General features: G+C 36.8%; 1 protein-coding gene across 1 annotated transcript; it reads left to right on the forward strand.

Moving 5' to 3' along the window:
- The first annotated feature begins 3,827 nt into the window (after nucleotides 1–3,827).
- On the forward strand, nucleotides 3,828–11,696 carry LOC140171006 (zinc finger protein 862-like). The gene is made up of 4 exons (XM_072194190.1): nucleotides 3,828–3,987; nucleotides 4,376–4,525; nucleotides 7,541–7,664; nucleotides 9,694–11,696. The coding sequence occupies exons 1-4, from the start codon at nucleotides 3,828–3,830 to the stop codon at nucleotides 11,363–11,365; spliced, it is 2,106 nt and encodes a 701-aa protein (XP_072050291.1). The 3' UTR covers nucleotides 11,366–11,696.
- The last annotated feature ends 6,618 nt before the right edge of the window (nucleotides 11,697–18,314 follow it).

An 18,314-nucleotide genomic window follows, 5' to 3' on the forward strand; every position in this document is an offset into this window, starting at 1 on the left:
CAAGGAAGATGTGAAAATTGCAAACAGGTAAATACTAACGTAAAAATATGCCAAGCTGATTTATGGCTGTGCCCTGACTGCACTCTCAAACAGTTTCCACCAAAAACCAAAACCAATCCTCCAGATGTAAAAAACTAGATGACAATAAAAAAGGCAGCATCTGCTGTCCTGGCAGCAAATATGGATTCCATCAAAACTACTTTTCAACACTTTATTTACTCTAAATGGGTAAATGAAATCGATTCAAGAAGTGAAGATGATAGTCATACTGGGAGTGGCAAGGGTGATGTAATGGGCAAGCAGAAGATGACAAAAATATATATGGGCATCCCTTTAATTTAGTGATTTCACTATTGGGTTTGTCCAGGCTTTCTAGCCTATTATTATAAATAAATAAATAAATATAGGAGGGCATAAAAAGTGTTTATAGTGCCAATGTTTTCATACCTGATGTGCATTTCAGCAATTTAACCATGTGTCGCTTTTGTTTACAATGCCTGTGTTGCCTCTTTTATATTTTCAAACATGCACTAGTATTTGAACTGCTGATCTTTTTGTATGCTTTGATATGTTTTATTGGTCTTGTTGCTTTGGAGCGAGTGAACATGCCCTCATTAGTCGTTTTTCCATCTCTTCCTCTCTCACCCCTCTGGGATCATTATGATCAACACAACTCCTTCTTTTTACCATGTTTACTGTTATCTATTTTGAATAATGTATTTCTTTATGTGCAATATTGATCATTGCCATTTATTTATCATATTCATTGGTCATTACTATTAGAATAATTTTATCCTTGGGGTGAGACCATCTCCTTTCCACCATTTTCCCAGGTCCAGTAGACCGCACTTTTAGCTGCGGACTTCTCTTTCCGTGGGATCTGGTTTCAGGAGGAGGTCTTGCCCCTTGGATGATTATGTATGTTTTATGTGATATTTTTGATATTTTAACATATGTCATGCTTTTTTGTTGTTTTTACTGATTGTAAATTTCACATGAATTCAGCATTTAGCTGCTATTGTGTATTTTAATAAACCATGAATGAATGAATAACAACAACTACGAGGAGCATAACCAAATCAGTGACAGCAGTGGTGATGACGAGCGAAGTAATGAGCAAGAAGAGGGTTGCAACGGAAGTAATGATAATGATAACGAACAGATAAAAGGAGATAACAACTACGAAGAGCATAACCAAACAGCGACAGCAGTCGTGATGAGGACGACGATAAGGATGATCAAAGTAGTAGTAGTAGCAGTAGTTCATCACCAAGTACCAACTCAGAGAGTACATATAACCCAAGCAGTAGGCCTACAAGTGATAGCGAAACTGATGCAAGAAGTGAAGACAATAGTCATCATGGTCATACAGGGAGTAACAAGGGTGAGCAAGAAGAGGATGACAAAAAGAAGGCTGGGGAGCATAGGGAGGGTGATAGCGATGAGGAAGTAAATATCATAAGTAGTGACAGCAGTAGTGGTGACAAGGTCATCATGGTCATACTGGGAGTAGCAAGGGTGAGCAAAAAGAGGATGACAAAAAGAAGGTAGGGGAGCATAGGGAGGGTGATAGCGATGAGGAAGTACATATCATAAGTAGTGACAGCAGTAGTGGTGACAAGGTCATCATGGTCATACTGGGAGTAGCAAGGGTGAGCAAAAAGAGGATGACAAAAAGAAGGTAGGGGAGCATAGGGAGGGTGATAGCGATGAGGAAGTACATATCATAAGTAGTGACAGCAGTAGTGGTGACAAGGTCATCATGGTCATACTGGGAGTAGCAAGGGTGAGCAAAAAGAGGATGACAAAAAGAAGGTAGGGGAGCATAGGGAGGGTGATAGCGATGAGGAAGTACATATCATAAGTAGTGACAGCAGTAGTGGTGACAAGGTCATCATGGTCATACTGGGAGTAGCAAGGGTGAGCAAGAAGAGGATGACAAAAAGAAGGCTGGGGAGCACAGGGAGGGTGATAGCGATGAGGAAGTACATATCATAAGTAGTGACAGTAGTAGTGGTGACGAGGTCATCATGGTCATACTGGGAGTAGCAAGGGTGAGCAAGAAGAGGATGACAAAAAGAAAGTAGGGGAGCATAGGGAGGGTGATAGCGATGAGGAAGTACATATCATAAGTAGTGACAGTAGTAGTGGTGACGAGGTCATCATGGTCATACTGGGAGTAGCAAGGGTGAGCAAGAAGAGGATGACAAAAAGAAAGTAGGGGAGCATAGGGAGGGTGATAGTGTTGAGGAAGTACATATCATAAGTAGTGACAGCAGCATTGGTGACGAGGAGGATAGTAGGTCTACGAGTGATAGCACCAGTGAAATCGATCAAAGTGAAGATGATACTGAGAGTAGCAAGGGTGATGAGGAAGAAACAGTGACAGCAGTGGTGATGAGAAGCAAAGTAATACGCAAGAAGGGGGTGGCAACGGAGGTGATAATAACGTCACAGATGACAAAAAGATGGAAGGAGAGCATAGGCGTATACTCCATCCATGCGATCACATGGACAGTCCATGCAATGAAGTCAAGGTGCTAGTACCAAGTTCTTATTCATATTGGACCTGCGATCGGTGAAGTGTAAATAGATCATTTTCACTCGAGACAAATTTGGAGGAGCTTCACTGATCGTCCATCGTGCAAATCAATTTTGAAAATTACTTCTCTTCAGTGCTATTGACACATCTACGATAACGCAAAAGAATATTGACCACACAAAATGCAATTTACTGCCCCTGTTTATCAATGTTGCAAAACTGTGTTCTCTAAATTCTCTGCTAAATTCATGCTAATTAAAACCAAAGATTATTATTATTTACTGAATTAGAAGTATTGTCACAAGGTTTATTTTAAACTTTTATTAATATTATTCATAAGTAGTGACAGTAGTAGTGGTGACAAGGTCATCATGGTCATACTGGGAGTAGCAAGGGTGAGCAAGAAGAGGATGACAAAAAGAAGGTAGGGGAGCATAGGGAGGGTGATAGCGATGAGGAAGTACATATCATAAGTAGTGACAGCAGCAGTGGTTCACGACGAGGAGGAAAGTAGTAGGTCTACGAGTGATAGCACCAGTGAAATCGATCAAAGTGAAGATGATACTGAGAGTAGCAAGGGTAATGAGGAAGAAAACAGTGAGGAGGAAAGTAGTAGGTCTACGAGTGATACATGTAGCACCAGTGAAATCGATCAAAGTGAAGATGATACTGAGAGTAGCAAGGGTAATGAGGAAGAAAACAGTGACAGCAGTGGTGATGAGATCATGAGAAGCAAAGTAGTGCGCAAGAAGGGGTGGCAACCAGTGTTCGATTTACCGCCTGCACACCTGCACCAGTGCATGTAACATTCCCTCTGTGCATGCAGCTTTTCACTACCTGCCTGCACGCGTGCATGTACGATTTTAGCCATAGCGATAAGTAAACAAGCAGTCGGTCCGATTTGGAAAACCCCCAATCTCTATTTTTAGCGCAACATCCTGACTTCATCTACAAGGGCTGGCGCAATTGACAATTCCCGATACCGATACCCCTATCACGTGAGAACTGTTAACTTCTCTAGTCTTCTACACAGCCAGTTTGCGTCGGTCTGCCTAACCAACATTTGCGATAGCCACATACAGTCTGGCCCGAGACTATGACTTCCCTTAGAGGGGCTAGCGTAATGTGACGTCATCCACCAATTCCCGATACCCTGCCTCGCACGTGCGCATGTCGAAGCATCACTGAAACACGTTTTGTGAATTGTTTGTCGTCACCGAAGCGAATAATAAAAACATCCCGGGGCAATCAGAAATACAGCGGGATTTTAAATCTGAATTATATCATGGCTTCGCAAAAAAACTCTCAAAACAAACAACGTAAACTGGAGGATTTTTTCGGAAAGCGGAAAAAGGTAGCTGAGGATGGAGAGGAGGATTTAAACAGGCCAACTGGAGATGGATCTGATTCTGAACCTGCTGACAATAGTGATAGCGTACAGCAAGGTGAGTCACAAAAATGTAACAGTTTATTGCAAATTATGTTTTTTTATTGAAACTATTTGACTTGAGCATGCATAGGCCTAATGTAATGAATGTCGTCCGATTGAAGAATGTCTGTGTGATCATTTGCGGCTTTTGTTTTGAGCCTCTTAGGTTGAGGATTGAATTTGATGCCCGGATTGGATCATCCCATATAGGCCTACATGCATAAAGAGCATACAAACAGTGGAATTCAAATATTGTATGTAAATGAACATATTTAAACATTAGATAAGTTTAAATGAGCTGGGATACGGAACCATGTAAATGTCATTTGGTAAAATAATAGGCCAATAAATTGAGACAGTCTACTAATTTTAATATTTTTTTATTCTGACTGTTACATTTTCAGAGACTCGCACTGTATCGTTGTCGAAAGATGCCACATCAACGAATGATGAACAATCTGCAGCAGCAGATGATGAACCCGTAGATCTTATTCTTGACGAGTCAAAGTCAGCTGATAGTGATAGGCCTAGTAATGAACAACTGACAGCAGTTGGTGAGTCAAATAAATCTGCTCCAGGTAGTTGAAGATCTTCGCAATCGTCAGCTGGTCATGCTTTTTTTCGCCAGCCCATTCGGGCTGGTACCTGTTTCAGGTTTGGGGTCAGTTTACTCAAGAGATTATATTTTAGTGGTATTGGAATGATTTTTTTTTTTACTTTTTTTGTTTTATTTTTTTTTTAAATATTTTAATTCGATTTTTAGGAAAAGTAAGTATGTTTTGCCGTTTCAACGAACGAAAACGAGTGAGTATTACCAAAGTTATGTTTGAACTAATTAATTATGACTTTAAAAGTTTAAAGGCCTAAATGTAACAATAATAGTTAATATATATAGCATCATATGGTCAGCAGAAGAAAATCTGACATCACCTATGATGTCATATCAGTGTCCTTGACCGGGGTCCTTACTCCTTGACCACTGAACAGCGTGATATCATGTTGATAACAGATCTATAGAATCAAAATCTTCATCATATCCCGGATCATATCACAGATTCTCAACAATCTGTGATCATATGGACCATATTGATGTGAAAGTAGTTATCTATCATATCCTGTGTCGTTTTATGGATAAAAATGACTCAAAATGTTATTGATGAAATGGTTGCTATCATAAACATCAGTTTTGTCTTTTCAACGGAAAAATCCGATGCAAAATAAAGTTTTTAGGGCCTAGCTATAATATGGGCATAATTTATGCATATAGTATTGAACAATGTACCCCATTTGACATGCACTTATAGATAAATAAATTGTCTTACTTTATTAATTTAATAACTTCTTTATTATAAATAAAATGACACATAACTATTTGATTCATAAAATTACATTCAACAAAATGATTGAAGAGAAAACACACAAGGCACTAGGCAGACTGTTATAGAATGGAGTATGTAAGATGCCATGTCCATAGCTTCGCAGGAGTTTCCGACTAGCAATCAACATGATCAGCACATTCAGAAAAACACAGTTTAAGAGTGAAGATTGTAGTGAGTAACCAGTCCTTTATAAATGTGCTGGCCACTATCTATTATAATATAGTAGGCTTAAACTATACATTGCTAATTAATTAAGTTATTTTAAAATAAAATGTACATGTAAGTTAACTCAAACCGGCAGTGTATATATCGAAAGCAGTGAAATCGGACATTCCTAAGCGAAGATATTGAGTTCGTAAGTTCTGGTATTACAAAATTGGAAATTGAGATATCGTGGGTAAAAAGCTGAAAAGACAAAAAAACCCAACGACAACAACAACAACAACAACAACAACAAAACAAACAGACCAGAACAATTTGGAGTACATGTAATGAATTAAAAGAGTTGACATGAGATTAGGAATTAATGTTTTCTGCTGTTTCAGTGTGCATGTTCTCATCGTTGATGGTTTGGTGGACTGTCATGTAGATGTAAGCGTGATCCTAAAAATGCCTTTCACATTGACCAAAACTAATTACAAGACCTCTTCTACATTGAGGCTGGCTTTCCTTTTAAAGGGAATTTTATTACAACACATGAACAGTTTAAAACACACACGCCGAATCCTAGTACGGTCGCGCTGATTCGCGCTAGTCCTCACTCCTCACACAGCTTCACGGACGATTTCATCTCTTAATCTCCAAGCACGCACGTGAATTCTATAAACAACCTTGCACAAGTGAATGATTGACCAATCACGTTGGGAATTCCCATGTATTCCCTAGTACGTCATATGCATAAATTATTATAATATCGATGGGCATCATGGGCTGATCATTCCCAGGGCAGGGTAGCGTAGCCGGAATGTAATTGTAAAAATATAAGCCAACATGATTTGGGGTCAATATTAGGTTTTATTAAAATTAAATAAAGCTGAAAAAATTACACGATTTTTGTAAGCTTTAGTTTTGCACGTGAAGTCTGGTAAATTTGTGAATGGAGTAATTTGGAGTTTGGATCAGATGAGATAATTAATCATCAACAAGTGAATCAAGCCTGCTGATACGTCTACTGTTAATGTAGTTCTAGTACTCATGAATATTAATACAACACACTCACTTCCTGTTTATCGATTGAATGTTTTTTGCAGTTCATATCTATTTATTTATTTAATTTTCATTTATATTTAGTTATAATATTTGTTTATTTTATTTATTTATTTATTTATTTAATTTTCATTTATATTTAGTTATAATATTTGTTTATTTTATTTATTTATTTATTTATTTAATTTTCATTTATATTTAGTTATAATATTTGTTTATTTTATTTATTTATTTATTTATTTATTTTTCATTTATATTTAGTTATAATATTTGTTTATTTTATTTATTTATTTATTTATTTAATTTTCATTTATATTTAGTTTATTTTATTTATTTATTTATTTATTTATTTTTCATTTATATTTAGTTATAATATTTGTTTATTTTATTTATTTATTTATTTATTTAATTTTCATTTATATTTAGTTATAATATTTGTTTATTTTATTTATTTATTTATTTATTTATTTTTCATTTATATTTAGTCATATTTATTTATTTATTTATTCATGTATTTATTTATATATTTAATTATGATATATTTTATTTTATTCTATTTTTAGCTTTATTCTATTCTATTCTAATTTAAGTTTTAATAGTTATATCAGTACAGTATAACAGTATTATTTCAATAATTCTTTTCCAAACTTATAACTTAGTTTTATTTCACTTATTTATTTCTATTTTTAATATTGCTAACTATACAATGTAGTAGCAACTTGATCACTGTGTGTGTATCATTGTATGTGCTCAAGTGCAAAGTGATTGCGGTGAGACAAGTCAGGAGAGAATCTTTTTAATATTCATGAGAAGTGCAATAATAACAATAGACGTATCAGCAGGCTTGATTCGCTTGTTCATAACAATTTTTGTTGATAACAATAATCATGATATTCAATATAGGCCAATGCGATTATATTCAATTAAGGTCAAAAACTAGAGCTATTTTTAATATTGTTATTCTGACTGTGTGTTACATTTCAGTGGATGAACCAGAACTCGTAGATCTTGATGAGTCAAAGTCAGCTGATAGGCCTAGTACTGATGAACATCCCACAGCAGTTGGAGAGCCAAAGAAATCTGCTTCTGGTAGTGGAAGATCTTCGTCGTCTGTTCATGCTTGTGCTCCAAATCCAAAACAATATAAATTTCAGGAGTCGTGGAGGAAGCAAAACAGCTGGCTTAGATTTGACCCCATTAAAAATGTTATGTTTTGTTCAACATGTCAAGCTTTTGATAAGTCAAAAAAACGAAATGCATTTAGGGACAATGGTTGTGCATCTTTTAGATTGGGAAACGTAGAAGCGCATAAGAAAGGTGAATTGCATGATATGGCAGATCGAGCTGAGAAAGTATCAAAACTTGACATTAAAAAAAAGACCAATAGAAAAGCAACTGACAAAATTGAACAAGGAGCAAGTGGAAAAAATGGCAAAATATTTCACAACAAGCTTTTATATAGCTCAATACGCCAAACCATTTTCAGATTTTAAAAATCTCATGGAATTACAGTTGCATAATTTTGCAAACGAGAAAACAGCTGATAACTACAAATCATATCAAACTGATAAAAAGTGTAAAGAGTTTGTTGATTGTATCGCTGAAGACATTTTTGAAAAGTATGTGAAAACAGCTCTAAACTAGAGCAACTGTGCCCTTTGCAAGGGCACGAGGTAAGTTAGGCGGATGATTGTGACGATCTGATCAAGCAGCAATATAGTCTCCACAGCAGCCAGTTTGGTTCCGCTCCCTCCACACAAACAGTCTGCCAATGGTCACGAACTGGTCCTTTTGATTCGCTAACGGTTTTCTGCCGACGCCATCCAGCTTGACGTCAAACAAAGCTTTCAATTGGTCGATCGGCTAGACGGCTACCTTATTATTCATGAGCAAGTTTGACCCGCCATCTCGCCAGCTAGACTGAGGTCAATCAAGTTCCCGTGATGTACAGCTCTCACGGCTACTTACGTGTAGCCAATCAGAAACGGCGTTATAAGTGGCCATTGGCAGACTGTTTGTGTGGAGGGAGCGTAACCAAACTGGCTGCGGAGGAGACTAGCAGCAATACTGTGCTGGATAGTATTAATTTTAATAAGACTGTTTCATTAATTGCCGCTTTAATATACCTTGATCGTGGAAAGCTGGCATTTTGAAAACTTGGCCTTTGACCCCCTTAATGACCTTAAATGAATTTCAAAATATTTAAAACATGTTAAGAATGTCATAATGATCATTGCATTTAAATTTCAGCTCAATTGAAGCATTTTGAAAACTTGACCTTTGACCCCTTTATTGCCCCTTAATGATCTGAAATGAATTTTAAAATATTTTCAACATGTTTAGAATGTCATAAGGCTAATTGCATATAAATTTCAGCTCAATCGCAGCATTTTGGAAAACTTGACCTTTGACCCCTTTATGACCCCTTAATGACCTTGAATAAATCTTACAATGTTTTTAAAATGTATAGAATGTCATAATGATCATTGCATTTAAATTTCAGCTCAATTGAAGCATTTTGAGAACTTGACCTTTGACCCCTTTATTGCCCCTTAATGATCTGAAATGAATTTTAAAATATTTTCAACATGTTTAGAATGTCATAAGGCTAATTGCATATAAATATCAGCTCAATTGAAGCATTTTGAAAAACTTGACCTTTGACCCCTTTATGACCCCTTAATGATCTTAAATGAATTTTAAAATATTTTTTATATCTTGGGAATGTCATAAGGATCATTGCATTTAAAGTTCAGCTCAATTGGAGCATTTTGAAAAACTTGACCTTTGACCCCCTTTATGGCCCCTTAATGACCTTAAAATAAATTTTAAAATGTTTTAAACATGGTTAGAATGTCATAAGGATCATTGCATTTAAATTTCAGCTAAATCGAGCATTTTCGGTTAAAATGACCTTTTTGACCCCTGTGACCCTGGATGACCTCGGACGTTAAACAAATCCATAATTTTTGTAGCCAGCCACCCAATACTGCTTGTGACTGAGTTTGGTCGAAATCCGATAAAGGATGTGGGAGTAGTAGCAAATTGTGAGAAAGAAGAAGAAGAAGAAACAAAGAAATGGCAAGAAAGAAATAAGTTAGGCTGCACGCCTAACTTAATGATGACTCCTTCATAAGCATTCTCGCTGACGGCAGTACAGATAAATCCAACACCGAACAGGAGATTATTTATGTTTCGATGTTGAAGAACAATAGGGCAATGACACAATTTATAACACTTGCTTCAGTGCCAAAAGCCAATGCGGAAAACTTAACAAAAGCGCTAAAAGAGACATTAACAAAGAAATTGAAGCTTACTAACTGGAAAAATAACTTAGTTGCTTGCTGTTTTGATGGAGCAGCAGTGATGTTAGGACCAAATTCAGGGGTAGGAGCACGGCTTGCGCAAGAAGCAAAGCATGTAATATCCATCCACTGTTGTGCGCACCGTCTAGAATTGGCAATTAAAGATGTGGATGAACCTCTTATTGCTGAAGTTGACAAAGTGGTGCAAGAATGTTACACCTTTTATAAGTGGTCAAGAAATAACTGGGATGAGTTGCAGAAAGCAGGGAAAACACTCAACATTAATGTGAAGAGACCAATCAAACTGATTGGAGTAAGGTGGTTAGCTCATCACTATAGAGCTCTAGAAGCTGTTGGGTTTAATTGGCCAGCAATGGTAACACAGCTTATGAATCTAGCAAGTTCTACAGAAGCTACTGCCAAGAAAAGAGAGCATGCAAAATTATTACTTGACATGATCAGGGCATTAACCTTCATTTTCATGATGAATTTCTTGAATGCATACTATGCGATCATGAAGGACATGTCACTTACGTTACAGAGAAATGACCTAACAGTGGATCGTGTCGTGGACAAAATAAACACGGTCAAAGCAAGTTTACAGAAACTGAAGACAGAAAAAGAACTCAAAGAGACTATCAGCAAGGGTGTTGAAGTAGTATCGGACATGGCGGACGATGATACAGATGAAGCCGATGACTATGAATGTGATGAAGTAGTGACATATCGCGATGAAACAGTAGGAATTTCAGTCATAAAAAGCAGAGAGACAAGATCGGGATCAGGGCAATCACATAAAGTGAGTGATGTGAAAGCACAAGTGTACACTGCAGCAGAACAAATAATAGATAGCACTATCCAAAACATTGACAACAGATATGAGTCTTTGTTAACCAACAAAATCGTCAAAGCAGCAGAGATAATAAATCCACAAAATTGGCCACCAACTTCAGAAGATCGGAGTGAGTTGGACAGTTATGGGGACCAGGAAGTGGAAGACATATTCCATCACTTTGAGACCATACTTGTATCAAGACACATTAATTTGACACTGGTGAAAATGCAGTGGCTAGAGCTGAAGTGGTTCATATCTAGAAAGAGAAAAACTTCACTTCCGAAGGTTGATGACCTGTGGGCAGAAATTCTATCAGATACAGATCTTGCTGCACGATTTGATCAAATTCTACCATTAATCAGGATTTTACTGGTATTCCCTGTACATACAGCTAACTTAGAACGTGGCTTCAGTCAGATGAATTCAATCATGAACGACAAGAGAACACACCTGCAGACACAGACAATGAGTTCATTACTGACAATAAAGCTAAGTTCACTGGATTACAGAGAGTATGATCCAATAGGAGCCATCATAAAATGGAGTCCATGGTCCCTGGATAGCAAGAAGAGGCGTAGACCCGACACAAGTAAACCATACGGCCCAAGGAAAAAGAAAGCTACTCTCGGGTCTACGCCTCTTCTTGCCACTAAGCCTACAGAGACATAGAGTGTTACAGAGTTGGACAATGAGAGTAACAAAGAATTTGACAATGACAGTAGTAGTGATGATAATGGTGAACTTGAACTAAAAGGTGGTGGTGTAGCTGCACTAGCAAAGGAATTTGATGAGGAGGATCCTTCATGGGATAGTGATGAGAGCAGCAGCAGCCAGTAGTAAATGCAAGACATTGGATCATACTCTCTGTAATCCAGACTCCTGAACTTAGTTTTATTGTCAGTAAGGTGGTGTAGCAAATGCAAGACATTGGATCATACTCTCTGTAATCCAGACTCCTGAACTTAGTTTTATTGTCAGTAAGGTGGTGTAGCAAATGCAAGACATTTAGAGAATAATGATAGATTTTGTCTTTTGCCTATCAATATCGTGTCATAATGGATGGGCTGGCCAATATTTTGAGTAGTGGATGCCGGCGCAGCCGTATCCACTACGATAAAAATATTGGCCAGCCTATCCATTATGACACGATATTGGATAGGCAAAGGACAAAAATCCTATCATTTATTCTCATTCTTATTCAGTTTTAATGTAATTTTTGCGAGAAAACTGCCTTTTTTCAGAAAAAATAAAGTTACTTTTGTGAGGACATCCCGTTGTTTTAAGGTTTTACCGTCACACCGATTCGACTTGACTATTATGCCTGTTTTCAACGCTATACGTCATGACTCAAGTCGTGTTTCGGCGTTATGCTGCAGGCATCGCAGAGAACGATGCGTGTTGTGCGTGTCAATGCTATTTTTTCGCATATGCGATAACTAAGGCCACAAAATAAAGAAAACAATGTTTACTGAGCGCAAAAAAAGTGGCCGCTTCTAATAATACGGAAATATTAAATACAACATATAGGACAAACCAAATCTCATTGCCAGCACAGATTATAGAAGGAATTATAATCTGTGTTGCCAGCATGCTTCCACTGATAACGGCCCTGGACCCACTCCCCAAAGTAGGCCTACGACAGTAGGGTCCAATAGATGGTATGAAGTTATAGGCCTACCCAACAAACACAGCATCATGGGTTTTTTAAACATTAGGCCTAAACGAGTGTTGGTTAAATTTGTTAATTCGTTTTAATAATATTTTGGCCTAAATTAACCACTACATTATATGCCGTTAAAGGTTATATGTTTGTAGAACGTTTCATAATGAAACACACTACAACAACATTAAAAATATGTTGTGAAAATGTTATTGAAGACATATATTATTTTGGCAACATTGTTCCAACTTAGAATATGTTTTTGATTGTTCATGTTTTTGATTGTTATTTTGATTTTTTTTAAAGTTTATAATCCAACATTTAAATGTTTAAAGCATTTTGTGTTAGTTGGGTAAAGACCTAGGCTACTACGTGCACTGAATTCATAATGCATGCGATACAGACAACACCATCAAAACTATTTAGTTTACAAAATGTGTCATAAAAAAACAAAAAAATGATATCATAATTGGCCAAACGCTTATCTACAGCTAGAAACCCAATGTTTAACTTTGCTTTAATTGAACTGCAACAATTGATGATATGAATCCACCTCGAGATAATTACGATAGTTTTTGTGACCAAAAGAGTTTTCCTCTCGATAAACGGCACTAAGCATGCTAAGTAGAACTGCTTATAATAATCGTGAGGCCTATAGTCAAACACTTTCGCCAATGGTGTCAAACGCTTGCTTTAACCATGCTTTAACATGTTTAATAAATCTTCTTTAGGTCATTCGAGTCAGGTGAACACAGTGAAAGCTGAACTTGAAATTCCTCACTTTATGTAACTTGATAACTCTTTGGTCCCATATCTTTGCAGAATGGGAGTCTTTCTTACACCTGCTTATGACCAAAATACACCAAATTAGAATTAGGCTAAGAATTGTAAGGCTTCATTAAGTCTTTTATAGTCGACATCATTATAATTGTTTCTATTATGGACACAAAGTTTTTTTTGCAGTGAAAACTTTCCTGCGTAAACAGATAATTCCTTTTTGTGGCCATATGCGCATACCTAACGCTGATCCGGCATTAGATCGCGCTTGTATGCCAGCGCTTTGGTACGCACCAAAATATCCATGTACGCAATAGACTACGCATGGTGTCGCAGAAAAAATGCATTTTTGACCAATTTTGGTCAATTTCCGCGAAAACGAGGTCCGGTACCCCCAATTTTTTTTTGCGCGATTTTACAGAGCTTTTTCTTTTTCATAACATTTATAAAATTAAAAAAATTTCGTCTCGACAATTTTTTTTATACAACGCAAAAGGTGGTATATTTTGGGCAAATTGCTGATTTTGCCATTGAAGTGTACAGAGATTTTTGAAAGTGTACACCTCTTTTAAAACGGCTGTAGCTCAAAAGTGAGGTCCGCACCCCTGTTTTTTTTTCCTGATTTATCATCTACACATATTAATGTACAAAATATGTCAATTTAAAAAATTTGGTCGATAGGTTTAGTAACGACGGTAAAACCTTAAATGAACGAAACCATCACGAACATCTAAGCCACCGAATCGCGTTCTTAGTTCTCGCGCGTGTATTACGCTTAACGCATTATCGCTACGATCATTGAGGAGCAACAAGCGTGTCAAGAGTTAACGTGCGGCGCTGCCGCCTGACTAATATCACTATCAACTATTGTGAGATATTATACACCCGAAAACCAATCAAATTACGTGAATTCTTTACAAGACGCACCCATTGAATAAGAATGGATCATACTCTCTGTAATCCAGACTCCTGAACTTAGTTTTATTGTCAGTAAGGTGGTGGTGTAGCAAATGCAAGACATTGGATCATACTCTCTGTAATCCAGACTCCAGTGAACTTAGTTTTATTGTCAGTAAGGTGGTGGTGTAGCAAATGCAAGACATTGGATCATACTCTCTGTAATCCAGACTCCAGTGAACTTAGTAAGTTTTATTGTCAGTAAGGTTTCGTAATTAAACAAAAAACGTTTACAGTTATACTGTACAGTCATACAGTGTAATATTATATAATAAGATTCAAGAATCACTACTTACCAAGTTGACCAGACCAGGTCATATATATATATCAGCCTTTAGAAACGTAAAGCGTTTCTTGGGTAAAAATAAAATAGTGTTCTTCACTTCTTCTGGTATTCAATGTGATTTTATGTTTGCTTTAATTCTGGTGCATGTACACTTTTTGCTGTGCATGTAGAAATTTTGGGCTACATGCACCAGTGCAGGTAGGAAAAAATTTGTAAATCGAACACTGGTGGCAACGGAGGTGATAATAACGCCACAGATGACGAAAAGATGGAAGGAGAGCATAGGCGTATACTCCATCCATGCGATCACATGGACAGTCCATGCAATGAAGTCAAGGTGCTAGTACCAAGTTCTTATTCATATTGGACCTGTGATCGGTGAAGTGTAAAAAGATCATTTTCACTCAAGACAAATTTGGAGGAGCTTCACTGATCGTCCATCGTGCAAATCAATTTTGAAAATTACTTCTCTTCAGTGCTATTGACACATCTACGATAACACAAAAGAATATTGACCGCACAAAATGCAATTTACTGCCCCTGTTTATCGATGTTGCAAAACTGTGTTCTCTAAATTCTCTGCTAAATTCATGCTAATTAAAACCAAAGATTATTATTATTTACGAATTAGAAGTATTGTCACAAGGTTTATTTTTAAACTTTTATTAATATTATTCATAAGTAGTGACAGTAGTAGTGGTGACAAGGTCATCATGGTCATACTGGGAGTAGCAAGGGTGAGCAAGAAGAGGATGACAAAAAGAAGGTAGGGGAGCATAGGGAGGGTGATAGCGATGAGGAAGTACATATCATAAGTAGTGACAGCAGCAGTGGTTCACGACGAGGAGGAAAGTAGTAGGTGTACGAGTGATAGCACCAGTGAAATCGATCAAAGTGAAGATGATACTGAGAGTAGCAAGGGTAATGAGGAAGAAAACAGTGACAGCAGTGGTGATGAGATCATGAGAAGCAAAGTAGTGCGCAAGAAGGGGGTGGCAACGGAGGTGATAATAACGCCACAGATGACGAAAAGATGGAAGGAGAGCATAGGCATATACTCCATCCATGCGATCACATGGACAGTCCATGCAATGAAGTCAAGGTGCTAGTACCAAGTACCATATTAGACCTGTGATCGGTGAAGTGTAAAAAGATCATTTTCACTCAAGACAAATTTGGAGGAGCTTCACTGATCGTCCATCGTGCAAATCAATTTTGAAAATTACTTCTCTTCAGTGCTATGACACATCTACGATAACACAAAAGAATATTGACCGCACAAAATGCAATTTACTGCCCCTGTTTATCGATGTTGCAAAACTATGTTCTCTAAATTCTCTGCTAAATTCATGCTAATTATTAAAACCAAAGATTATTATTATTTACGAATTAGAAGTATTGTCACATCGTTGAAGGTTTATTTAAAAAATTTTATTAATATTATTTGTTATACTTTGCAAGCAATATAAATATGTGTCAAAATTTGCTTCAATTCAATCCGAGTTTTGATTCGATTCTTCGATCAATGTGAGTAGTGATCAAAACTAATTGGCCACTTCAGCAAAGCACTTATCTTTGTTACCGCAAATTGTTGTTTCCATGCATAGATATGCCACAGCACCCCATAACCAGCCTGAGTACAACTTGTAGTATATTTTAGTAAAAGATATATAGTAAAAAAGTTATTACCACATGTGGTTGTGTTCAATGAGACGCATATTTTGCTTCTCAATCTGTTTAAGTGATTTCATATTTTGCTCACCCGATCTGTTATACAATCAAGTAAGATGAATCGCTTGTTGGTATACTGTTAGGCCTGGCATTTTCGGTAATGTTGTACCCGGTACCAGCGATTTTTCTTCTTTTTTTTTTTTTTTTGTAATTTTTATTTTTTCGGTTTTGTTGTGTCCCTGGACCTAGACCTAAATGCTAGGATCATTCATGGTTGACCTAAAAAAAAAAAAATTTTTAATTCAAGATGTTTTGTATTTTGAATATGAAAATTGATACTTTGTATTCATGTCATACTCTAATAATGATTTCAAAATGCATTCAAATTCAATGCATTTTGAAATCATTAATAGACTATGACATGAATACAAAGTATCAATTTTTTTTTTTTTTTTTTAATGTAATCTCGGGCGGGTACCCGCTACCCGCCTGAAAATGCCAGCCTTATATACTGTACAATTGAAAATGTTTGTGCAATTAATTTGTCATGACTTGCCAATTGTATTTAGATTTGTGATTTATAAGCCTCCTTATATTATTGTGACTTTATATACAAAAGGAATATATATGTATTTAACATGTTTAGGGATTAAATTCACACTTTTTCATCACCGATTAACAACGATGTGTCCATGTCTTCTGCGTGGTTTACTTTGTGAGGGCACTTTTAGCTGTCCGAGCGAAGTAAACCACGCAGACGACGCGGACGCATCGTTGTTAATCGGTGATGAACAGCAGTGAAACATGATTGAAACCTTTTCAACAACGAAAACAAGTTAAAGATTGTCTAATTCCACATGATTCTTTCATTCGGAATGTCCGTTTGTCATTTTGCAACTAACCCTTACAAGAAGATCAGTGATTTCTATAGCTGTTGACGTCAGCAATAAAATCAAGAATAAAGCGGTTATGTTCAGCTGCTACCTCCAAAATTATAGAGTGTTTATGCAGAAGTTCCAGGCATGATGAATTTTATGCGCTCATGCATAACGCATACGAGTAATCTTGCGTTTGCGTATATATGCTACTGGACTGTGGATTCTCAACCACTTAACAACGCTTGGCTCCTGTACACAGGTATAGAAAGAGTTGTTGAATCACACATTATTTTCGCATTAGCTGCTTGGAACACGATGAGGGAGAATTAATGTAGCGTAGAAATGTCAACTTTTACAGTAACTGATTTAAAGACAGAATTGTTGAACTTCTGTTGAACTTCATTGTTGTCAGCATGAATATAATCATACCTGATGAACTGTCAGTCCAATTTTGATATGGAAATAACTCACTACATGATTCATTTTGCTTGATCATGTCACATATCGAGGGCTTAGTGCAAGAGAAGGCCCATCTGCAATAGCTGCCAGGTGTAATATTGTTAAACTGGAAAAAAATAACCAGAGGCACCAAAGGCAATTGCCTTGGCTTGCCCATGCCTTTGCCAAAATGTGTAACTTTGGATGTATTCTTTAGCATGTGATTGACTTGGTGCCCTAGCAGGCCTTAGCAGAATTGTCTGGCTGCCCTCCCAAATGCCTTTTTACCTGGTTAGGCGTGTACGTAGCATATGGAATACAGATATTGTCAAATGTCTATAGGGCAGCTATTGCAGATAGGACCTTCTTGCACTAAACCCCTTGATATGTTTGTTGGAATGTTATTAATTCAGAGCCACAGCTATTGATAAACTGACCCATCAAGATGATAAATTAATATCACAATTTCTTGAGCCTCGAGATTTACATATAACACTGACCCGCTTTCCACTTATGTAGGTGTCAAAGGGAATCTTGACCCTACCCTCCTCAAGATGATTTCCAGGGCTTGAAAAAATGTTAATTTCGCAGGAAGCAAGCTAAATTTCCCACAATTTATAGCATGTTTTTATATACAGAAAAAGACACAATTTCCCTTCAAATACCAGACTTTCCCTCCAAACACCAACATTTCCTGGGAAGGAGCTTCCCAAAATCCCCACTTTTTCGAGCCATGAAAAATGCATCTTATCTTTACCTTCCTGGACAAGACCATTTGGTGAATTTTGAATTTTCAGATGCCGTGAATCTTCAACCAAACAAATAATCGCAAAAGTGAATCATTGACTAATCTTTGCCATCATGTAGATTATACTTTTTCACAGATCAGCTGAATCTTCACCTAATAAATTTGTTGTCTTGTGGTGAATTGTAAACTAATATTTTTAGACA

The sequence above is a fragment of the Amphiura filiformis genome, chromosome 15 (assembly GCF_039555335.1).
Source record: "Amphiura filiformis chromosome 15, Afil_fr2py, whole genome shotgun sequence".
In the NCBI taxonomy this organism is placed as follows: domain Eukaryota; kingdom Metazoa; phylum Echinodermata; class Ophiuroidea; order Amphilepidida; family Amphiuridae; genus Amphiura; species Amphiura filiformis.

Bases quoted from the DNA above. Each gene is read 5' to 3' on its own strand.
- LOC140171006 (XM_072194190.1), top strand. From the start codon at position 3,828: ATGGCTTCGCAAAAAAACTCTCAAAACAAACAACGTAAACTGGAGGAT. The intron at 4,526-7,540 runs GTGAGTCAAATA...GTTACATTTCAG, and splicing joins TGAACAACTGACAGCAGTTG to TGGATGAACCAGAACTCGTA. The intron at 7,665-9,693 runs GTCTGTTCATGC...CTCCTTCATAAG, and splicing joins GGTAGTGGAAGATCTTCGTC to CATTCTCGCTGACGGCAGTA.